The sequence below is a fragment of the Trachypithecus francoisi genome, unplaced genomic scaffold (assembly GCF_009764315.1).
Source record: "Trachypithecus francoisi isolate TF-2019V2 unplaced genomic scaffold, Tfra_2.0 Lachesis_group6, whole genome shotgun sequence".
Taxonomy (NCBI): Eukaryota; Metazoa; Chordata; class Mammalia; order Primates; family Cercopithecidae; genus Trachypithecus; species Trachypithecus francoisi.
Window position 1 is genome coordinate 27,589,441 of NW_022681471.1, and position 23,949 is coordinate 27,613,389.

Sequence of the window (23,949 nt, forward strand, 5' to 3'; positions counted from 1 at the left end):
CACCTGCTGGATTCAGCTGCCCAGCTGGAGCCTGACCAGTCAGATAAACAGAAGCAGGCCCTGTCTGGGCACCAGCAGATCTGGGAGCTCAGTGTCCCCCAGTGTCCCCTACTCCAGCTTCTGTAGGGCCAGCCTAGGCCTTGTGACACTCTCCCAGGTGGATGCTGTCCTCGGGAAGCTTGGCTGTGACAAGATCTTCTGGTTACAAACCACATTCCCAAACTAGCCCCTGTGGGGCTTCCCCAGACTGTGCCCCTCCCCTTCCCCGCTGCCACTGTCCTTGGCCAGGCCCATGGCTCTCCCTCCCTCCACCAAAGCCCTCCACGCTCTGCTTCTGCCTGCTTGCCATCACTCTCCTCTCCGGCCCATTCTCCACGCAGCGACCTGATGTGGTTTGGACGTTCGTCACCTCCAAATCTCAGGTTGAAATGCAACCCCCAATGTTGGAGGTGGGGCCTTGGTGGGAGGCGTTTGGGTCATGGGGTTGGATCCCTCATGAATGGCTTGGTGCTGTCCTCACCTCCGCAAGGAGTTGAATTCTCACTGTGAGTTCACCTCCCTGCCTCTCTCTTGCTCCCCCTTTGCCTTCTGCCATAAGTGGAAGCTTCCTGAGGCCCCACCAGTAACAGACGCCGGCGCTGCTGAGCCAAAACAAACCCGCTGTCTTTGTAAATGACCCAGCCTCAAGTATTTCTTCACAGCAACTCGCGAACGGCTCGGCACGCAGCCCAAGCAGCATATGGCAGAATCCTACACCAGACTTTGCCCCTCTCCTGCTCATGACCCTCCACGGTTCCCTGCTGCCCTCTGGGTCAGGCCTGGCCCGGGCCACAAGGAAGGTCTGAGGTGGTCACTGCCTGTGCTCTGGCCTCACCATCCTACCACCGTGCACGCTGCAGTGGCTCCAGTCATTCTGACCTACTTAGGGCTTCCCGGATTGTCCAGCTGGCTGGAGGCTCAGGCTTTGCTCGTGTGAGTCACTCTCAGGCATGGCCACCCCACCCCTTCTTACCTGACCCAGCGTTGGTGACAGGTCTCTCCCCACCCATGAGGCCTCCCCACAAGACTGGGAGTGCCTCAGGGTGGGGCCCCTGAAGTAGGTTAGCAGGGAACCCAAAGCGCAGTGTGGTGGGCAGAAGCTGCCCTCCCACCGAGCGGCCTCCTGGCCCTAGGGGGACACGGGGTGCAAGATAGGCTCCCTTCCAGTGTCACCCTCACAGCACCAGCCACCCCACCTCTGCTCCATGCACCCTCAGAGCCCTCAGCATGTACATGTGCAGGCCCGCATGTGGGGGCACCTCCCTTTTCCCCAGCACCGTTTCTTAACACTTTACCCTGTTACCACTCCACAGAGCAGGGACAGAGACTCCAGGTCCCACGGCGGGTGAGCACTACAGCTGAGCTTTGTGCCCAGGCAGGTGGCCGGCTCTGTGGGCTTAAGTCCCTACTCATGGCTTCTTTGGGCCTCTGGGATGACAATGCAGCCCACAGCCGCACTCAGCCCACAGCCGCAACCCATCAGCCCTCACACCAAACCAGAGCTTGACGTCTCCCCACCCAGCCACCCGCAGACCTCATCGCGGGAAGAGGCCATAGGGAGGCGGCCCTGGAGGTCTTGTGCTGGCCCCTGGCATGGCTCACCGCCTGGCCCTGAGCAGCAGGGGTCGAGGGAGTCCAGCCCCTAGTATCTGGCCAGTGAGTCAGAGGGTGAGCAGTTGGCAGTTTATTGGGAAACAGCAAACTCTGCTGGGCATACAGGCTGGCCGGGAGAGCACGGCCCTGGAAGCGGGGTCTGGAGAGGAATCCAGGGCTCTGTGGCTGGTCAGGCAGCCAGGGAAGGCCTGGCAGGTGCACGGACCTGAGGCTGCCCAGATAGGAGGAGCCGGGGGTGGTAGAGGCCGGCTGAACGGTGGAGACTGGCGCTGCCTGTGGCACAGGAGGTGGCCCTGGTGCTCAGGCCTCCAGGCTGGGGTCATCGGGCGGCAAGTACATGGGCTCGATGTGGGCCCACCCACGGGCCTGCTCATCCGCCCAGGCGAGCAGCTCTGTGGCACGGTGCAGGAAGATCAGGAGCAGAGTGTGCACGTCGCCCTCCGCTGAGTGGGCCGCGCTTGGCTCTGCCTGGAAGTAGCGGTGGAAGAGGCTGCCAAGGCTGTAACCCTGGCGGCCTCGGGCCCGGGTGCCGTGGCTGTGGGCACGGTCCAGGCCCCGCAGGGCCGGCAGTGTGTCCAGGCAGACAGTGTCCCGGGGCAGGCGGGCACCCAGGCGCCGCAGCTCGGCACACAGCAGGGGAAAATCATAATCAAAGCCATTGTGGGCCACAAGGCAGATGGGCCCTGCCTGGCGACTCAGGAAGGCCTGTAGCGTCCGCACCACCGCACCATCAAAGCCAGCCTTCCGGCACCGCGCCAGGCCCTCGCTGCTCAGGCCAGTGATCTCGCTGGCCTTGGTGGTGAAAGGGCGCTCTGGGCACATGCACAGCGTGAGCTTGTCCAGGACCCGGGGCAGTACTGGGGCACCAGATTCGTCGCGCTCCAGGTTCTCCAGGGAGGAGCGGTGGACAGCAAAGAGGGACAGTTCAGCAATCTCGGGCTCCATGCTGGGGAGCCCAGTAGCTTCCAGGTCCAGGAAGACAAAGGTCTCAGCCCGGGGTGCCTCGGACATGGTGATGTTCCCACGGTGATAGCCAGGCCTCAAACTGCCAGAGCGAGAGGCACAAACTCTGAGGACTGGACAGAGGGGTTCGCCCGGGCCCTGCTGTGTACCACCCTCCCCCTAGCCAAAGCTCTGACCCTTCTGGGGCTCACTTCCTGCCACCCCCAACCACAGCGCCTGTGACCTCTGGCTCTGGGAGCATCAGCCCCACTCCTGCCACCCTACCGAACAGAAAAGGCAGGCCTCCGAGCGCTCTACTGCCTGCCTCCAGCCACAGTCCCCAGCAGGGATTGGGAGAGGCAGAGGCAGCTCAGGGACCACGCCTCAGCGGGGTCCAGCCCCTTCACCGGAATGCCTTGGCTGGGAACCTGGGGCATAGCACGCTGGGTCTCCAGCCCTGGAACCAGCTGCGGGGAAGCAGGCAAGCAGCCACCCAAAAGAGCCCATGCAGTGCGCCCAGCTCGCCCTGGGCTCGACCTCCCCGGCCTTGTCCCTGGCACACAGGTGTTGGCCCCGAGCTGGCCTCTGCCTGCTTGCCCCCAGGTTCCTGGGGCGACTGTCCTTGCCAACCCCACCGCACCAGCTTACCTGGGGCGGGCACTGACCGGCTTCCTGGGCTTCTGGGCACCTGTCGCCACATAGGCTGCTCCAGGCGGCCTTTAATCAGCAGCCGCGGCCCGCCCCCAGCTGCCTGTTGGCCAACAATGAGGCCTGGGGCTGCAGGACCTGCGCAGCCGGCTTGCTCTCCGCCCCCTTGCTAGCTCACAGCCACTGGGACACACACCCCGTGTTTACAGATTAGGAAGCAGGCCCCGGGACGCACGCAGACTCCAGGAGCTCTTCACAGGCACAGAGAGGAAGCCAGAGTGGTGCAGAAGGCAGTCACCTCCACCCAGCCAGGCTGTGGCTGCCAGGCCTGACAGGCCTGGGGCCAGTCACACAAAGGCAGCAGCAGGTCCTCTCTGCCAGGCCTCAGTCTCCCCTGTCACTGGAGATCAGGTGCCGCTCACATGCCGTGCTCAGCCTCCAAAGGGGAATGGGGTGCTCCCCCAAAACCTAGGGATGGGCAGCCTCGGGGCTGCCCACGCATCGCGCACCCCGGCTCACACAGCTTGCTGGCTCATTTCCCACTGCGGCTGCTGGGGAAGGGAGATGAGCCTGGCCTGGGAGCTGTGCAGAGACAAGCAACGTTAGGGGTGGGCCGGGAGCACCGGGGACGACAGGAGGAGCGAAGCCCAGTCCTGCAGACCCCCGTCTCGGGGACCCACCCTGCCCACCCCACTCCAGGCAAAAGGCACCAGGTCCTTCCCGGTCCTGGGAGGAGTGGTGCCCTGAAGACTCCATTCTGGAGTAAACCCTGGTGGTGGGTGCACTGCAGGGCCAGCCCCATGCTGGGGGCACAGAGAGGTGACCAAGAGGAGTCCCTTGGCCTGTAAATCAGGTGGTGCACCTGGACCGTGGTGACCACAGGCCTGCCTGGCCTCCCACCTCTTACAGCGGTGGCTGGGGGATGCCTCAGGCAACTGGGATGGAGGGGGTCTGGCACCTGGCTCCTTCTGGCCTCCTTGCCTTGTGTGCCCACGGGGACCTTGGGGAAGCAAAGGAGATGGTACCAGGAAGGAGCAGAGTGGGGGGGCAGCAGCAGGTGCAACAATGGCCCCAAAGAGGCAGAGGCCCCACTAGTTGTGCCTGTTCCAGTGCTCGCAGGGAGGGAGGCAGCTGTGACAGGCACACTCCTCAGGGAGATACTGGGTCACCCTGGGAAACCCAGATAGCGTCTTCCTGGACAACCAGTCAGGCTGAATTCCCCAGCCCAGAGCTGAGTGCCCAGCCAGGGAGGAGCAGGAAACAGGTACCCCGTGTGGGATCCAGGAGCACTCAAGGAGGGCGGCTGAGGGGTGCGTCTCACACAGGACCCTGAGGCCAGCCAGGGGAGGCGGCAGTGGGGTCTCTGCTTGCAAGTGGCTGGCAACAGCAGGGAGGAGTGAAGCCACAGGAAGAGGACACAGCCCAGGCCCGCCAAGATGAGAGGAAGGCCTTGGCCAGCCTGCCCAGACCTGGGCCACCTGAGCAGCTCAGGCTGGGGGGAGAAGAGAGACGCGGAGCTGCAGAAGCAGAAAGCAGGCTGAAGGAGGCTGCTTAGAAACGAGGCTTTCTTTGTGTCCAAATCAAACCGCCCATCTTGTCTCTCTGTCCCCAAAGGGGCCAAAGGTCCCTGCCTAGAGCACAACTTGGGGCTGCAATGGCTTCTGCTGCCACAATCATCCATCCTCGGCCAACTCGATCTTGGGAGAGGGCTTCCTGCCCCCACTATCCTGTGCTTTTGCGTGGGCCATCACTGAAGACTTTGTATTTCTCCATTAGTTCATTCATCTTGGTAGCTGCAGAGGAAAGAAACCAACAGGAAAGCGAGCCTGGTGCAAGAGGCGAGGTGCCTCCTGCCCGCTGCCCAAGGCACATGTCCTCAGCTGATCCTCCTTGAGCCCCAGCTACCACCAGGACGGCAGGGAAGGGACAGGCACTGCCAAACTGGGAGCTGCTCAAGCTCTGTGGGGGCCAGGCCAGCAGCTTGAGAGCCCTGGGCTGGGTCACACCAACCGCAGCACAGTTCCGAGACCCAGGCCAGGGTCTGCTGACCCAGCTGTGCCCCCGCCCACCTGCCCCTTGCCCCCCAAGTCCCAGGGGCAGCATATGGCACACAGTGAGGAGGCAGGGACTGTCCTGACTTCAGTGGCACGTTCAGTATTAACCAGACGGATAACTGCACACACAACAAAGCCAATCACACAGACAGCCCTAAGGCCTTGGCTGCCCAATCGGGTGGCGAGCGTGGTGACTGCACTGCACCTTATCTGCCGTAACCACATCTGCCTCTCAGTCGCCAACCCTAGACCATGGCCATCATCCCCCTCCCCCAGCAGACAGAGGAGGACGACACAGCCCCTCACCTGCCCTGCCTGTCCACTCCCCATCCATGGCCCCACTGTCAGCTGCACTTTGCCTTTTACATGTTGAGGTCATTAGCATTGACGTTAGGTGCTGTGAACCCTGAATTTGTCATCCTCTGCCCATCCAAGGGTGACTCTGAAGCTCAGGAATCATGGGGTGTGCCTCCGGGTGACACTGAGCTGGGGAATGTGCTCAGCCCGCCCGGAATTGCCCCAGGACCCTCTCCACTAGCCATCAGCTTCCAGTGGCGTCCCAGCTAAAGGGCTTCCTGCCGCAATGCGCACCGCTCCAGACTGTTTTCCTAGGCTCCAGACTGTGTCCCTCATGTGGCATCTGCCCTTATCAAATCGTCTAGACCTCCATCCCAGCCTTCCTGCTCTGCCCTCACTCTTGGTGCAGAGCTTGGCAGGGTCCAGAGCCCAAGGCCGGGTGTGCAGGGCCCTCAGTGCTTGTAAGGCATCCTGGCTGCTCCTGAGGCCACAGGTCGTCTCTCCCGAAGCTTTGGCCCCAGCCCTTGGCCCCTGTACTCCAGATGGCAGGAGGTGGGTCCCACCTGCCCTGTGCTCAGCACCTGCACTCACCTGGCTTGTTCTGTGTGCCCGCCTCCTCCGGAGCCCTGCCCTCCATCTCCCCTGCCCCCTGTGCTGGAGACCCTGTGCCTGGCTGGGGCCTGCACGACGCTGATCTTTGTGCTGGTTTTTCTGTCTCTTTTCTCTCTTCTTAGAGATCCCAGCCTCATTTCGTTTCTAGTCTCCTTGTGGCTGGGTTTTCACAGCTGTCCAGGCACGTCTGAATGTCGCACTGAGTGTATTCAATAGTGTCGGAAAGTCCTTTGGGTCAGATTTCCTGCTCATCCAGGGCTTCCTTCTCTCCTGCATGGGGCTGCTTTTCGAGCCACCGCGGCTGGGGAGAGGATCTGGGTAGCTGCCACTCCACCTGGTCCGCTGTGGTGGAGCCATTGCCTGTGGGGTATCTCTCCGGAGGACAGTTTGGAGGAGTTCCACAGAGGTGAGGCAGGAGTCACCTCTTGCCCCATGGACCCTCAGAGGCTGCGAAAAGGTAGGCTTCATCCGGGCTGCCGTCAGCCACATCAGCCACATCAAGAGCCGAGCTAGGAGCCGCTCAGGCTCTGTGGGGGCCGGGCCAGCAGCTTGGGAGCTGGTTTGCTTATTCATTTCCATCATTTTCTTCACAGAAGAACAGGCTAGGGTCTCGCCGGGGCCACCACCCCATGCAGGTGGCCCTCTCCAGACCTGCTTCACCTGTGCCCTCTGCTTCCATCTGCTCACCACTGCCCCATCCCCGGCACCCCACTGCCCCTTGGGCTGTCCTCTCGGCTGCCGCCTTCCTCGCCTGCTGAGCCCGTCACCACTTCCAGGGTCGGTGGCATCTCTCCATTGTTGGTACCCTCAACTCTCCTGCCCCATTCTTGCACTGACAATATTGCTTTGGTTTCCAAATACATTGATGTTTTCATGGCAGTGAGGTTTCAGGAAGCCTGGGGGGCGACTCCTGGTGGGTGGTGCTGAACCACAGTGCCAAGGCCCTCCCAACTCACAACAGGCCACGCCCCCGGCAAGAGCCCAGAAGTCACACTGGCTGCTCCTCACTTCATAGGTGGTGCCACACCTCCAACAGAGCCTGGCTGCGGGCATACAGATTGCTGGGAGGGGAAACAGCACAGAAACAGGCCTTCCACAATGGGAGGAGGGCCATTGAGACCAGGGCCCTCAAGGGGTCAGATGGGAAACGGGACAAGTAAAGAACTGTCCCGAGTGGCCTTTGGCGTGGATTTGATGCTGACCCTTTCTCTGATGTGTCCAGACACTAAGAATTCATCTCAAACCAAATCAGGATGCTGAACTGATGAGAGCTGAGTTGAAAGCCCCAAAAGAGGCCGATGCCCGCCCTGGGCCCACTCCCCTGGCGTCTCTCCAGAGCCCCGAGGTGGCTGGGGCTCGAGGGTGAACAGACACTTCCCTGTACACAACGCACTGCCCAGTTCACACAGCCTGGATGCAAAGGGTGCCTTTCTGGTAAGAACAGACACTACACTTGATCTTAGCCAAGACGCTATAAAGGGCTTTTCTGAAAGGCAAGACCTGCCACCAGTCCTATGGTGCCACAGTCACAGGTGAGATGGCACACTGTTAAGAATACCAATTATCATCATAAGAATGATGGCATAGATTATAAGCAGTTTACTAACAGCAATTATAAAAACTGGGGAGAGAGTCATAGTGACAGTGGTGATTAGGATAAACGCTATAATAAATTTTAAAGTGGAGGGTTCTGTTGCAGTTCAATCGGCAAGAAGAGACTCCTCAGGGCCTGGCATACATGGGGCAGATATGTGCCGAGGCTAAGAGCAGTGAGAAGCCTGGCTCTCCGAGGAGACAGTTGGCTGGAGGGTTCATTCAAAGACAGTCTCCAAAACGAGGGCTCAGAGGCTATGGACCTGAAACCACTAATTGGGGGTGCAACAGTGGAAAACATTTACAGCAAATGCTTTAGCTGCTGCTGCCTGAGGCAGTGCATAATAGCCGGGGCAAACAAGAGACTAAACAAGAAGCTCAGAAGGAGGGGCTGGAGAATCAGAGGTCCACAAAGGCTCTGCAAAGCTCTGGCACAGTCCTTGGAATCTGGAAGACCATGTGCGTGTGCCGGGCTGTGAAAATCCCAGAGAGAGAGACCTGAGAAGGCCCTGAGCTCTCACCTCTGGCTGACCTTGAGGTTCTGAGCAAGCAAGACGTGAAGGAGAAACAGCTGTCAACTGCCTGGCTGAGTGTTGATGAAAGCTCCCAATGTAATAAATTCACAGTGATTCACACGAAGACACATTATAATCAAAGTGTCCAAAGCCAGGGACCAACAGAATTTTGAAAAGAAAGTGAAGAGACTCATCATACACCAGCTGGCTTTACATCAGAAGCTTTGGCAGCCAGAGGACACTGAAATGACACATTCAAAGTACAAAAGAATTCTATATCCAGCAAAACTATCCTTCAAAGATGAAGGAGAAATGAAGACATTCCCAGATAAAAAAATGAGGGAGTTCATCACTACTGAGCCTTCCCTATAGGAAATACTAAAGGTAGGCCTCCAGGCTGACATGAAAGGACACTAGACAGTAACACAAATTCACATGAGGAAATAAAGAACTCCAATAAAGGTAACAACATTGATAAATATGAAAATGTGTACAAATGTACACATTTAATATAGCTTCATTCTAATGAGCAAAGTGTATACAATTGAAATTAGTTTGGTAATATACTGTTTTCAGTTAGGATGCTAAATGCAATTCAAAGGGTAACCGCTTAAAAATAACCTTTAAAAAAAGTGTTAAAGAAACAAGGGAATTAAAATGGTATAACCAAAAATACCTAACACTAACATATTTTGCTTTAACAGGAAAAAGTTTTTGTATACTATTGAAATTAATTTGGTACTAGACTGTTTTCAGTTAGGGTGCTAACTGTAATTCTAAAGGCAACCACTTAAAAAACAACTTTAAAAAACAGAGTTAAAGAGGCTGGGCGCGGTGGCTCATGCCTATAATCCCAGTACTTTGGGAGGCCAACACAGATGGATGACCTGAGGTCAGCAGTTTGAGACCAGCCTAGCCAACATGGCAAAACCCCATCTCTACTTAGAAATACAAAAATTAGTCAGGCGTGGTGGTGGGTGCCTGTAATCCCAGCTACTCGGGAGGCTGAGGCAGAATCACTTCAACCCAGTAGGTGGAGGTTGCAGTGAGCTGAGATTGCACCACTGCACTCCAGCCTGGGTGACAGAGCAAGACTCCGTCTCCAAAAAAAAAGAAAGAAAAAGAAAAAGAAAAATATGTTCACACAAAGACTTACAATGTACATAGCCAAAAAGTAGAAACCCACGTCTACCAACTACAACAAAATGTAGTATATCCACACAATCAAATATCATTCAACCATGAAAAGGAATGAACTATGTGGATAACCTTTATAAAACTTTATGCTCAGTGAAAGACACCAAACACAAAAGGCCACACATTGTTATTCCATTTATAGGAAATGTCCAGCACAGGCAAATCCAAAGAGACAGACAGCATCTCTATGACACTGGTTGCCAAGAGTTGAGGCTAGGGAGGGATGGGGGTTGGCTGCTAATCATGTGGGGTTTCTTTTGGGAGTGATAAAAATGTTCTGGACTCAGATAGTGATGAGAGGATGGTTACACAACTCTGTGAATATCCTAAAGACCATGAAATTGTACACTTTTAAAAGGACAGATTTTATGTTATATGAATTTGAATCAGTAGATCTGTTATTTAAAAAATAAATTAGAAGAGGTAGAAAACTGGCTTTACCTTCTTTCTTTGGGTTTATTTTGCTGTTTATTTTTTTTCTAGCCCCCTGAAATGTGGTATTAGTGCAGGGATAGCAAAAAAAAAAAAAAAAGGAATAGAACAGAACAGATAAGAACCCAGAAACCACACATAATGTATGGATACTTAATAATTAACAAGAGTGATGGTATTGTAGATCAATGAAAGAAAGAGTGATTTCCAGTCAATGGTGCTGCAACAAATGCGTATCCATATAGGATACAAGGAAACTGGACCCCCACACCTCACTCTATATGCAAAAATCAACTCTGGGAAGATGGCCCTCATTATAAGTATTTTCCCATTTTCCTTAACTTTTTTTTTTTTAAAGACAGAGTTTGTCACCCAGGTACAGTGGCGTGATCTCGGCTCACTGCAACTTCCCTCTCGTGGGCTCAAGTGACCCTCCCACCTCAGCCTCCCAAGTAGCTGAGACTGCAGGTGCATGCCACCATGCCCAGCTAGTTTCTGTACTTTAGTAGAAACGCAGTTTTGCCATGTTGCCCAGGCTGATCTGAAACTCCTAGGCTCAAAATGGTCCATCGTCCTCCGCTTCCCAAAGTGCTGGGATTACAGGCATGAGCCACCACGCCTGGCCCAAGTAACATTTTTAATTGTCAAATACTATTCCATTCAGGCATTTGCTATCATTTACTTCATATTTTCTATTACTGGGTTACCCCAATTTTCTACGATGAGTGTTTCCATTTGATAATCCACTGAAAGCATTTTTTCAAGTGAAGGAAAACATGCACTAGAAAATGAAAAACAAAAGAAGGGGCCGGTCCCCAAATGCTCCTCCAGGTTAGTGGAGCACAGAAAAGGGAGCCTGCACATGGGGCAGCCCCAGGCAGAGGACCAGGAGGGTGGCCACATACCTAGACTCATGACGGAGCTGCTGCCGCCCCAGCAGATCTGCTCGCCTTGCTGCTTCTTCACCGTCTCCACGGTTTTCGCAGAGGTGTCAGCAACTGCCACGACCACTTGCAGCAGCTGGGGGGGAGGGAGGGAGCAAGCGAGCGAGCGGGCACTAAATGCTGCTAGTCTCACCTAGCGATGGCATCTCCTACTTCCCACCCCCGTTCACAACGATCAGGTGGCACTCACCCAAAAGACAGCCAAGGGTAAGGGACAGAACTCCCAGCAGGAAAGTCACCAATCAGAGTTCTCAGACCTGAGTCCCCTCTTCCTGGCCCAGCGGGGATGCCACACTATCATGTCACTCTAGCAACCCTCGATGCCTAGGGACACGCCAGCCAGCACTGCATGTCCTCCCAGCCCCAGCAACTGGCAAGGTGGGAAAATAAATGTCCCAAGAAAAATGGACAGGAGAGGCCTGTGGCCTCACCATCCCGGATCGAGGAGTCTCACAGGACCAGCCAGTTAGAGGTTGGAAGGCTTGGAGCTTCTCAGTTAAAAAAACAAAATAAACATCACGGAATCCTTGAGCCAAGGGCAGAGTTGCGCATATAACAACTGTAGTCATTATAACTAAAGCCGGCTTTTTAGGTTGGCCTCTGGGGATCTCACATGTGGAACAACAAAACAAGCAAACATTGATGAGCCTGCTTCCTCCCGTCCTGTCTGAGCAGGCTCATGGGCAGACAGGCAGGCACTGAGATGGGCAGGTCCACGGACCAGAAGCAGCACCTGCCCCAGCCCACTGAGGGGCCCAGAGCCCTGCCACGCCACTGGCCCGCAGGGAGCCCAGCCCAGCCCAGCTCCTCTCAGCCCCTGGTCCTGCCCTGTGGTCCCTTGTCAGGGACTGCTGAGGCCCCTGAGCCCAAGCAGGATATAAGCTCTGAGTGAACAGGGGAGGGGCAGTTAGAGGGGAGGGAAGGGACCCTTACTTGGCTGTAGGAAGTCAGATTCTGGTGCGTGGCCTGGATGATGGGGCCACACGGATGAAGGTCAGGGCCTGGGCGCTGGCAGCACTCGCCCAGCTCGTTGTCATAGACTTGGAGGAAAGCCAAGATTAGCTGGTGGAAGTCGGAGGTGACCAGACGCAGCTTCTGGTCTAGGGTGCTGACATCGGCTGTGCCCGCAGCGGCCCCTTGCTCGTGTTGTGCAAAGTACTGCAAAGCCAGAGGCAGAGTCCCTCGAGGCTGCCCTGCCTGCCAGCCAGGCTGCCATCAGCCCTCACCTCAGACACTGCACAATCAGGGCAAGGAAGAAAAGCTTCCAGAAACAGGGAGACGGGGAAACCGTACCGAGCAACTCAAGCCTCAGCCCCGTCACTCACTCTCCCGTGGGCCCCGGTCTCCTCCACAATCAAACAGAGGCCAGGTCAAGGGCTGCCAGGAGGACCACGTGCGGCAAGGCACATGGCAATGTGCTCAGGCGTGGGCACCGCCCAATACCCGAGGCTGATCCCTTCCCCCAGCCACAGCACCCACGTCTCACCTCCCCACGGAATGAGCACCACAGTATTCTAGAACATGTCAGGCCCAGTGCACAAGCAACCTCACTTAAGCCTCCCATGCTGAAGGAGGCCACAAAGCAGGGCTTTGCCTCCAAGCTTTCCTCTCCCAGGAGCTAGCACCCTTACCTCTGTTCTAAGCGCATGCAACCTGGCAGCACTCTCCTGCAGCTGCCTGGCCAGCTCCGCCAGCTTCTCCTCCTCCTCGGACTTGGCAGAGGCACTGGCCCTGCAGGGAGAGAAAGGGGACACCTGCAACTCACCGCTGCCAGGGTTGCCTGCAGTAACAGAACCAAGCGGCCTGGGGCTGGGATAGCAGGCCAGGGTGCTGCTGCCAAGGCCTCCAGGAGCACATACCACTGCCAGTCATCACTCTGCTTGTTGAGGAGGGACTGCATGTCCAGGGGCCATGGGTCGCACTCTGGATTCAGGAGCATCTGCAGGTGGGGGCTGGAGAAGAGCTCCCCCAGCAAGGCCTCGTTCTTCTCCCTGGTGTCCTCGAAGTGCTCCATCAGGCTGCAAAGGCAGCCCCCAGGGCCACACCGTCACAGGCCAGAGCACTGGCCCAGCAGGCCCTCAGCCCCACAGGGAAGGCCCCAGAGGCCCATCGGGACTAGGCACAGAGGCCAGGACCAGCCCCACTGCGCAGAATCCTGCCCCATCTGTCTGCCCTGGCTCCTCCATTTTTGTCCGCCTACCCACCCACCCATGGGGCACCCTAGGTGCTCACTCTCCTCTGTGCCTGGCCCGCTGCTCTGAGTCCCACATCCCACCTTCACACGCACCCCCAGGGCCTTGGGCAGCAGCCAGCACCCTTGGGACACAGCCACCCCTTGCCTGTACTCCGCCTGGCCCGACTGGCCAGCCAGATTCCCAAGGAGGGTGTCCCACCTCAGCCAGCATCAGAGGGGGAGTGACACCTCGGCCCCTAAAAGCTCTAGAACTAGGACCAAGAGAAGCCCGTGAATACTGCCCACCTGGGCCATCCACACCTTTACCTCGAGCGACTGGAGCAGCCAACGGTCAGGTTCCGGATGGCATCAAGCAACTGGTCCATGAGGTGCAGCTGCTTCTGCGCGCAGGCACAGCCCTGGGCAAGGAAGGCCGCGGGCATTCAGTGGCTCCGCCTAAGCCAGGCCAAGACCAGCTGCCCCCAGGGCCCCTGCCCCCACATGCCACCCCTGCCAGGAGCCAGTGGAAAGGAGGGCTCTGGCCCATCAACGACTCTGTGCCTGCCCGGCAATGTCTTGGACTAGCAAGTGCTCCCTGCCTTGGGCTGTACTGATGCTGGGACCCCATGCCGGAATGGGCCAAGCACTGCAGAAACCTATGAGAGCGTGTGTCTGTCGTGCAGCTGACAGCATGGCTTGCTGGGTGGGCGGGCAGCCCACAGCAGGATCTGCTGTGACAGAACACAGTCCACAGGGACATCTCCAGGACAAGGCCTGTTCTCCTCCAAGGATTGCCGTCCCTGCTGGGAACAGATGAAGCTGACAGGATGGGGCTGAGCGGTAGCCTGCTTTCCAGCGGCTGGCTGAGCCAGTCCGTTCTGGTGCATTCCTCAGAACAGTGTATGGCAGGCGGGGGCAATGATAAGGTAAAACTGGCAACACTGCTAATAGCATAGAGACTGGGCATCACCATGACATCCAACTGAGGAAGATTGAGGAGCACAGGTGCGAGAAGCTCAGGGCCCCCAGGACAGGGGTGATGGCACTGGGAGGGCTCACTGCCTGCATGGTGGTGCTGGCCACAATCATGTGCTCCAAGGTGATCTGGGGGCAGCGGGCTGCCACGTCCCCACAGCACTGACCTGGCCCATCTAGATGCTACACAGCAATGGAATCATACACTATCAAGCATGAGGCTGGCGAGGATCACGTGTGTCTTAGCGCAGATCAACAGCTGATTTCCTTTTTATTGCTAGTTAGTTTATACATTCACTAGTAGATGGCCATTTGGGCTCTTTCCACTTTCGGGCCATTAAGAATAACACTTCTATGGACGCTCAGGTATAGGATTTTGTGTGCATGTGTATTTTCACTTCTCCTGGGTGGACAGCTGGGACTGGGGTAACCGTGCTGCCATCTTTCAGGAACTGACAGACTTTTCACAGCAGCTGCACCACTTTATATTCCTACAGCAATGCAGGAGGGTTCCAATCTCTCCTCATCCTGGTCAGCACTGGGATTTTCCTTTTATTTCTTAAGCAACAGGGTCTTTTCTGTTGCTCAGGCTGGAGTGCAATGGCACCATCATAGCTCACTGAAGCCTTGAACTCCTAGGCTCTCCGTGATCCTCCTGCCTCAGCTTCCCAAGTAGCTGGGACTACAGGGGTGTGCCATCACATCTGGCTAATTTTTTACTTTCTGTAGAGATGGGGTCTTACAATGTTGTCCGGGCTGGTCTTAAACTCCTGAGCTCAAGTGATCCTCCTGCCTCGGCCTCCCAAAGTGCTGGGATTACAGGCGGGAGCCACCGGGCCCGGCCACCTTTCCTTTTTTGATTCTAGCCATCCTAGTGTGTGTGAAGTGGCATCTCATGATGCTTTCGCTTTGTGTTGCTCTAATGGCCAGTGATGCTGGCCATGTTTGCATCTGCTTCTTGGCCATTTGTTCATCTTCTTTGGAGAAATGTCTATTCAGACACTTTGTCCAGTTTTGAACTGGGTTTTCTGTCTTTCTTATTGAGTTCTAAGGGTTGCTAAAAGATTTGGGATACAAGTCCCTCATCAGTCATGTGATTTACAACTACTTTCCCCCATTCTGTAGGGTTTTCTGTCTCGTCACTTTCTTCATGGTGTCCTTTGGTGGACCAAAGTGTTTCATTTTAATTAAGTCCAATTGATCTGCTTTGTCTTTTGTCGCTTATGTTTTTAGTGTCAAATTGATGACTTCATAAAGCATCATTATGAACACCTGGATTTGGGCGTATGTGGAGTGTGCCTGTCTACTGCAACCCCTATGCTTAGGAGGCTCCCACTGGCCCCTCTCTGACTATTGCTAGTTGGCTCCTGAGTTCCTCGGACATGACCCAAGTCTTGGTGACTGCTGCTCTCTGTGTTTCCGCCTGTGTTACAGCTGGGATGTCACTGTTCTAGGCATTTTCAGGGCATAAGATAAGGAAATACATATATGTTCCTTAAGGTAAGAATATATTAAGGGGATGGGCACAGTGGCTCACGCCTGTCATCCCAGCACTTTGGAAGGCTAAAGCGGGAGGATCGCCTGAGCCCAGGAGTTCGAGACCAGCTTGGGCAACATGGCAAGACCCTGTCTCTACAAAAATTTTAAAAAGTAGCTGAGTGTGGTGGTGTATGCCTGTGACCCCAGCTACTCAGAGGGCTGAGGTGGGAGGATCGCTTGAAGCCCGGGGGCTCATGCTGATATTCCCAATTAAAACTCAGGACTACAAGGGTTGACCCTACCTAATGATCTTAAATCTGTATCTCCTTTCTCCCTCCTTCAACTCCTAGGTCTCAATAATGCCAACGGAATTCTCCAATTCCTTTGTTTATCCATAACAAGGAATGCAATCCTGCTACGTGCTGCTGCAACATGGACAAACCTTGAAAACCTTGTGCTCAGTGAGGAAGCCAGGCACCAAAGGCCACATATTCCAGCACTCCACTCCAAGGACATACAGACAGATGGTAACTCAGTGGCTGCCACGGCCTGTGGGGAATGGAGAGTGGCTACTCAGTGGTTCAGGGTCTTTTCGGGGTGATGAAAATGTGGAACTGGATACAGGTGGTGGTCATACAACATTGTGAATGTACTAAAGACCACTAAATTGTATGCTATAACACAGTTTAAAAATTGAGGACGAAGTTTCAGTTTGGGAAGATGAACAAGTTCTGCGGCTGGATGATGGTGATGGCTGCACAGCACCATGAATGTGCTTATGCTCCTGGACCACACACTTAAAAATGCTGAACGTGGTACAATTGAGGTGATGTGTATTTTACCATAATTTTTTAAATTAAAAAAAAGAGAGAGAGAAGCAAGCTCCCACAGGGCCTGTTAGGAAATTGTTTTCATGGCTGACATGCTAGATTTTATGTAAAGTGCATTTTGCCACAATGCCAATGTGGAAATATAAAGCAAGCTCAGTGCTCCCGCGGCTGGGCAGAAAGCACGGGGCAGGTGCTGGCACGCTCTGAGAAGCGAATGGCAGCAGGTGGGTCAGGGAGGAACACCAGGATTCTGAGTTCTCCTGCAGACTGGCAGGGGCTGGCCGTGCCACCACCGTCACGGAAGTGGGTGGTTTATGTCTGGAGAACAGAAAAAGGGAGCCCCAGGGAACTAGAAAGTATTGAAGAGACAGTGGAGAGGAAACAGCTCAAGAAAGTGACACCACAAATCTATAATGCCTGGGCTCAGGCCCACCTGTGCATGAGTGGCTCTGATCTTGATGAGCCCAGCAAAGACTCCCAGGTTGACCACTGGGTGGCGCACACACAGGGGGGACCCGAAGAGCCATGCAAAGGCTGCAGAAACAGAGCTGATGCTGGAAGGAACCGCAGGCAACAGGAGGGAGGCAGCTGAACTTGCTGCTTAAACCTAAGCAGGTCAAGTGCCTGCTAAAGCACAAATATTTATACAAATATAAATTGTGTGGAAAATACATTCTCCCAGAGCCAAAGTAATAGGTAAAATGTCCAGAGAACTACTTGGCACGTGAAGAACCACGGACTCTCAACCACAGGAGAGAGGACTCACTGGATATGGACTTTGGGTGACCATGTGTCCATGCTGGTTCATGGACTGTGACACAGGAGCCACCGTGTGCAGGGTGTCCATGGCGGGAGGGGCTGTGTGTGTGTGGGGCAGGGGCCTGTGGGGAGGGGCAGGGGCCTGTGGGGAGGGGCAGGGGCTGTGGGGACTCCCTGTGCTTTCTGCTTACTTTTGCTGTGAACTAAAACTACCCTAAAATATTAAGTCTATTAATTTAAAAAAAAAAAAAAACTTCACTGGACAAGTGACCCAATTAATAAGTGGGCAAAGGACATGAATATGGAAATGTTTCCAAAGCGTATACAGAAATGGCCAACAAGCTCACAAAAAGACACTCCATATCATCGGTCATGGGGAAATGCAAATCAAAACCATAATGAGATACCACCCACACCGAGCAGGGTGGGCGAATCAACAAGACGGATGCCAGCGAGTGCCCGTGAGGATGAGGAGAAACTGGAGCTCTCCCGCACTGCTGCTGGAAAAGGAAGATGGTGCCGCCACAGTGGAAAACAGTTTGGGGGCTCCTCAAAAAGTTAAGCACAGAGTGATCCTGTGACCCAGCAAATCCACTCCTAGCTATATACCCAAGAGGACTGAAAACACGTGTTCAACCAGTCAATGTGCATCTCACATGTATTCATTGACATCTTATGCAGTGTGCCACTGCATAAGTGACCACCTTGGGCCCGTGTTCTCAGGACCTCCTGGAGCTATGTCATAGGCCATTGGTCCCATGAATAAATCTCTTCAGAAATAAAAAAAGAGAAAACCTGTTCAGTCAAAAAACATATGCAAGAATGTTCATAGTAGCGTTACTCATAATCATCGAGTGAAAACAATTATTTCAAAATTTAGAAACGATCATGTGGGTGCTGGGGTTTCTTTCACCTACTGCGGGGTAGATGAGGGACCTCGGAGAAACCCTCAGGCACAAGGGCTTGGGAGCCAGGCGCCGGGATGAATGAAGAATGAAGTCATCAACCAAGGACAGGACACTCTCCATCCCACTGGTCATCAGAAGCCAGAGATCTGCCCCTACCTGCACAGCTGCCCTCTCCCCTGTGCTCCAGGGACAACCAGGGTCTACCCAAGAGAATTCCAGCAGTTCTGGCCCCAGGGGTGCCTAGAGAAGCAGCCTGCCCGGGCACTCGGCCAGCCCCAGGGCCTGAGGAACCTCAAAGGCACTAGGGGAGGAAAATCCGCCCACGTCAGCCGGCACCACGAGGTTCCCTGCCCAGGGCAGAAAGTGTGCGTGTCGTCTGCAGAGCAGACAGGGGCCCCCTTACCTTGAGGAGTTCCTGGTCATCTGGCGCACACAGCATCAGCTCATGGCCCAGCTTCGTCATTTCTGTTGAAACACAAAGAGCCCATCACAGCAGGCACCTGCCCAGACAGCAGCGAACAGCAGACACCCGGGAAGCCCAGCACCTACAGGCAGACTCAGTACAGGAGACCAGTGTGGGCCAGGAGGCAGGGGGAAGGCACCCAGGTGCCAGCGCTGCCTCTCGCTGAGTGGCCCCCCCGCTCTCTGGGCATCAGCTTCCTTGTCTGAAAGTCAGGAGTTGTACCCAGTGCTCTCCCAGGTATGAGGTCACTCACTCTGGCTTGAGCAGGAGCCAGCAGCTGCTGAGGACCGGACAGGGGTCAGGGAACCTCGACAGTGCACTGTGTGCCACCCTCTCCAAGACCTCACAAGGCCAAAGCAAATGGAATCCCTGCTCCCATCTGGCCATGTCCTAAAGGACCTTCGTGCCATCATCTGCCATCACCCTGCCGGCAGCCCTGGAGGTGGCAGGCCTTGTCGCATTTCATGCATGGGGAATCTGGTGCCGTGCACACTGCAGATCGTCCAGCCACATCTGCCAGGATGCCCAGAGCATTTTCTGAGTAACTTGGAGCCATAAAGCCTGGGGCTGATGTCAGACCTGTCCCTCCCCTAGCCCTGGAGGGTCTGTTGCAGGAAGGAAGCAGAGTGTCTGTGGGAAGCACTCAGTAACCCCAGGACCACCACACAAATGCCAACCTGCACGCCTAGGCAAGCCTGTTCCACCACCACCTTCTTAACCCACATCCTCAAGTCCTCCTGACCCCTCTCTCCCTCTCAGCGAGTCCAGCCAACCCTACAAATCCAGGATCTGGCCAGCGCTGCCTCCTGCATTCCCCTCCAAACTTTCACCTGGACCACTTGCTGCAAGAGCCCCGCACTGTTCTCCCTGCCTCTTCCCCGGGCGCCCTATTCCCAGCACAGTGGGCCAGGGATCTCGTTACAGCCAACAGCAGAACTCGGCCTTCCTTGGCCCACACGGCCTGGCCTGATTTGGCCCGTCCCCTCCCAACCTCACTCCTTGGCCTCCCCTGCACTCCAGCCACACCAGCCTCCTTGTTGGGCCTCCAAGCTGCCAGGCACAGCCCACCTGGGGCCCTGTGCACATGCTCTTCCTCTCCGCATCTACCGCGCTGGCTTCCGCCCCTCCTGCCATCTTATGTCGACAGCACCACCCTTCCCCCAAGCCCTGCAGGATCCCTCAGCCCTCAGCTGGCTGTTTCCAGTGCTTCCCACCGGCAGGTGCACGGACAATTCTCCTACCCTCGCGCACCTGTCTCTCCCTGCTAGCATGCAAGCGCCACGAGAGCAGTGGAACTCACTGCTGGACCCCAGGACCAGAACAGTACCTCGCATGTGTGGCTGCTCCTTAACCGTTTGTCGGATGAATTCCTGAACTATCCTCACGCCCTACTGGTCCTGGTCTCTCCCACCTGCACTCTGACAAGTCTGACATTCAGTATATTCCCATGAGGTAGGCAAGACTGGGTTGCATCCCCACTTGACAGGAGAGAAAACAGGCTGGGAGTGGCGGTGTCAGGGCTAAGGCTGGGCTAGGTTGCACATGTGTTGGTGTGGGTCAGAGAATCTGGACTGTACCAGACATGGCAGCTCTGGGGAGAAGGGCAGTGCCTCTGTGTGGCCCAGGTCTGCCCACCAGCTGCTCTAAAACAACACCTCATTCTTCTGGCCCACCTCAGCACAGGGAGAAGTGGCCCCAGATAACTCATGTGGCAATGCCAGCTGGGGCAGGAGTCACGACTCCAGGGCCCAGCTTATCTACCCTGGAGTGGCCAGAACAGACAATAGGCCCATGACAAATTTGACCTTTGACCTTCCACCAACTTCTAGAGATCACCATGAAGGTGCAAAGTTAGCCATCCACTTGGGGACTACAAGTTTGCTCGCCTTTATCTACTGTTCATTACCAGGTTAAGTACAGTTTTACCAAGAAATGATGGAAAGGAGGTTACAAGGCAAGTCCCGCTGGAGAGCAACAGGCGCCCCTAGAAATGCCACGTGTAGACAGCGTGTCACACACCACTGACACAGGAAGACGGGACCACTGCTGGCATCGGCAAGAATCTCTGTCTCTGGCCACCAGCGCTGCAGGGACTGATGTGCTCTAGGTCCCTGCGAGAGGAGTTCTCCCACCTGCCATGCCTAGGAAAGGGTGGGGTTCAAGAAGGCTCTAGCAACATCCACACCACGTGCACCACCTAAAAGAAAACGTCGGTCCAATGGAACATGCAACCACAACTCAATAAGGAGGCTGTGAACAGCTCAGAATAGACCAAGATTCCACCTACCTTGGATCTTCACCTCTGTTGGGACCCTTTCAGTGAGCTGAACCTGTCCTGCAGTGAGGGCCAGACCCTGCAGGGAAATAGCAGAGCTGGTCAGGCCACAGACAGCCAGAAAATCCCCCTGGGCCTTCTGCACGCGCTGGAAAAAGTGAATTCCTGTGTATGTGCTCAATGCCACGGAACGGCTCACTTTAAAATGGTTACTTTTGTGTCACATGGATTTCATTTCCATGAATTATTAGGGAAAGAATAGTCCAGCAAGTTTACCTCGGAAATGTGAATCTGGATACTGAGATGAAAATTCCTCTCAAGACCAAAAACAAAAAAAAGATGGCTGCAGCAGAGGCAGAGAGGGAAGCCGCCAGCACTCGGGACTCTTTCTCGACCTGGCGGCACGGGTGGGTTTTGAGGGCTGGCCCCGGGCTCCTGGCACCTTCCCCGGCCTCACTGGGGTCAGCATCAACTGCTCCAGGGTGGAGCACTTTCTTCCCACCTGGCCCTCTGCAGAAAAGGCTTGTGAGGCCTGCTTTCAGCCATGTGCGGGCTCCTGCTGCAACAGTCTGTGGTCACAATTGAGGCTTATCACCTTGGGCACAGTGAAGGCCTGGCCTTGACTGCAGCACACAGGGGCCGCTCAGAAGCATGGCACCTTAAAAGCCATCTGGTGGGCAAAACCAGATCCACATGCACAGCGCATGGAAGGTAGGAAGTCCCAGAACACCCAGACAAGTGCCGCAGTGACACACAGCTCAGCCCTCCACTGGGTCTCCTCCTTCAGGGGAGCACAGCCCAAGCACTGCACCCCCAGCCCCAAGCCCAAAGCCCAGTATGACACTGAGGCCTAGAAACACCCCTCCGGCCACTGGGGCCACAGGCTCTTACCAGGGAGCCCCAGGCACCTGCCGCCACAGCAGCCTTTCATAAAGAAGGAGGCGCTTTCCACCAGGCTGCCGGAGTCTGGCTACACCTCACCATTGCCATCACTCTAGGAGCCTGCTGACTCGTGTGGTGGGAAAGGGCTGGTGGCTGTTCCCTGGAGAGGCCACACTTGCCCCAGGACCGCAACAGAGATCGAGCTGGGCTTGGCTGCCTCCACAGCACCACTCGCCTCTGTGACTTATTAAGATAACCGCAGGTTCTGTGCAAGTGGGGTTGGGGAAGGAAGGGGGAGGCCAGCAGGCTGGGCTCTGACAGCGGGGTTGCCGGAAACGTCTCTGAGCACAAGGCTCAAAGAAGAGGGCACTCACCCAGCACTGTGCAAGGCCGGGCACAGTAAACCTTGAACACACTCAAAATCCACACTGCAGAAGCCCAAGCAGCCAGACTCAGTAAAGGCTATTATTCAAGTCACCGCACCATCACAGCAGGGGGCAGAGCAGGAACAGAAAGTGCTGGAGGCCTCAGAAGCCCCAAGGAAACCCACAGGGCCTTGACCTCCACAATCCAGGGGGCTCCATAAGCTCTGCCCCAACCCACACCAAGGACCAACACTAGGTGCAGCTTCCAGGTTCGACTGAAAGGATATGAAAAGGCGGCCCTAAATGGGGCTGACACGGTGCAGTCACATACAAAGAAAGGCAATGGGAAATTCACAGGAAAACTCCCATCCATCTGATTCTCTTGTAGGACTCTCAAAACACCTAAGGAATTCTTGCCAGACCGAAATCAGACAACGTCATCGTATGCTCCCTGGCGGTTTTTTCAAAGGATTCGGTTTCTGGTACTTACAGAAGTACTACAGGTTGAATATCCCTAATCTGAAAATCTGAAATGCTCCAAAATCCTAACTTTTTGATCGCTGATATGACGCTAAAGGAGATGCTCATTGGAGCACCTGAGAGTTCGGATTTTCAGATTAGGAACGCTCAACCAGTATAATGCAAATATTCCAAAATCCGAAGAAATCGAAATCTGAAACACTTGCGACCCCCAGACATTTTGGATGTGGGACATTCAACCTGTAGAAGCACCTGAGGGGCATGGCTTTGGCCTCCTACCCGTTCCTCTCGGCCAGCACGTGACCCCAGTTCCCCGAGTGCCCCAGCTTCCACCTGAGTCAGGCAATTTGCGCCCCCTCCCACAAAAGCCTCCTCCTGGGAGCTCACTCAAGACCCTCACACTCCACCCAGCCATCTCCAGTCCTGCTTCACCTCCCAGCCTCCCAGGTTCCCAGGCCAGGGGCTGGTCCCTGCAGGGCCAGCAGTGGCTGCCAGACAAGCCGTCTGCCACTCCAAGGTCCAGGCTAGCAGGTGGAGCCCTCTGGGAAGACAGCTACTCACAGTAACCACAAACCCCACCTTCCCCAGGTGGGGCTGGGTGGCGCCCATGCACACCCCAGGTGGGAAGAGGAAGAAACCGAGGCATTACCGGGTACACATCCACTCTAGGATCTCCAAGCGGTACTTTGAGGGGCTGCACAGCAGTTCCTGAATCGTCTTTGGTTCTGTGATATACAGGCCCTCGAGGAAGGGGCAGTTTAGGTCCTAAGCAAGGAAAGGAAAGCAATATTCACTGAAGGTCCCAGTGTACATCATTTTATTTTATTTATTCATTACTTTTTTGAGATGGAGTCTCACTCTGTCGCCCAGGCTGGATGGAGTGCAGTGGCATGATCTCAGCTCACTGCAGCCTCCACCTCCTGGTTCCAGCGATTTCTCCTGCCTCAGCCCCCAGAGTAGCTGGGGGATTACAAGCACGTGCCACCATGCTGTACAATTTTTGTATTTTTAATAGAGACGGGGTTTCACCATGTTGGCCAGGCTGGTGTCAAACTCCTGACCCTCAGGTAATCTGCCCACCTCAGCCTCCCAAAGTGGCGGGATTACAGGCGCGGGCCACCGCACGCCGCCCTCAGTGTACATCTGCAAGCTCCCATGACCCTTTCCTTTACCCGTGTCCTGCCATCATGCCAAGAGTTCAAGTTCCCCCATTCTTAACCCCACATCTCCCGCAGCATGCAGACCCCACCTCTTTCAAGTACTCCCACTCTGGGCTCTTGCGGCAGCAGGACCTAGGAGCAACGCCTGAGGCTAAGAATTAAGAGAGAGTCCTAGGTTTCGGGACTGAGGGAGAGGGGAGAGGGGCCACTGAGCCAGTCGTGGACAGGATTGGGGAGTGGCTGGGGGGAGGAGCGAGCGGGCGAGGGGACCTGGGACAGCTCCCTGACCTCCTGGCCAGCTTTACTCACTGCT

The 23,949-nt window shown here is 55.4% G+C and overlaps 2 protein-coding genes across 3 annotated transcripts; both read right to left on the reverse strand.

The window, feature by feature from the left end:
• Positions 1-1,708: 1,708 nt before the first annotated feature.
• On the reverse strand, positions 1,709-4,325 carry TREX2 (three prime repair exonuclease 2). 2 transcript variants are annotated; one of them, XM_033200921.1, is made up of 2 exons: positions 3,479-4,325; positions 1,709-2,698 (listed from the first exon to the last, which is right to left on the reverse strand). In XM_033200921.1, the coding sequence occupies exon 2, from the start codon at positions 2,662-2,664 to the stop codon at positions 1,954-1,956; it is 711 nt and encodes a 236-aa protein (XP_033056812.1). In that variant the 5' UTR covers positions 2,665-2,698; positions 3,479-4,325; the 3' UTR covers positions 1,709-1,953. The 2 variants fall into 2 exon arrangements, with proteins under 2 accessions (XP_033056812.1, XP_033056811.1); XM_033200920.1 differs by having other exon boundaries at positions 3,244-4,325.
• A 466-nt stretch (positions 4,326-4,791) lies between these two features.
• HAUS7 (HAUS augmin like complex subunit 7) lies at positions 4,792-23,764 on the reverse strand (the record flags this gene model as incomplete). The annotated part of the gene is given in 11 exon segments (XM_033202014.1): positions 4,792-5,036; positions 10,849-10,963; positions 11,821-12,045; positions 12,519-12,618; positions 12,747-12,905; positions 13,388-13,479; positions 18,415-18,476; positions 20,762-20,785; positions 20,788-20,828; positions 23,126-23,241; positions 23,726-23,764. Coding segments are annotated over 11 exon segments (1,044 nt in total), but the record flags the coding sequence as incomplete, so codon positions are not given.
• Between the last annotated feature and the right edge of the window lie 185 nt (positions 23,765-23,949).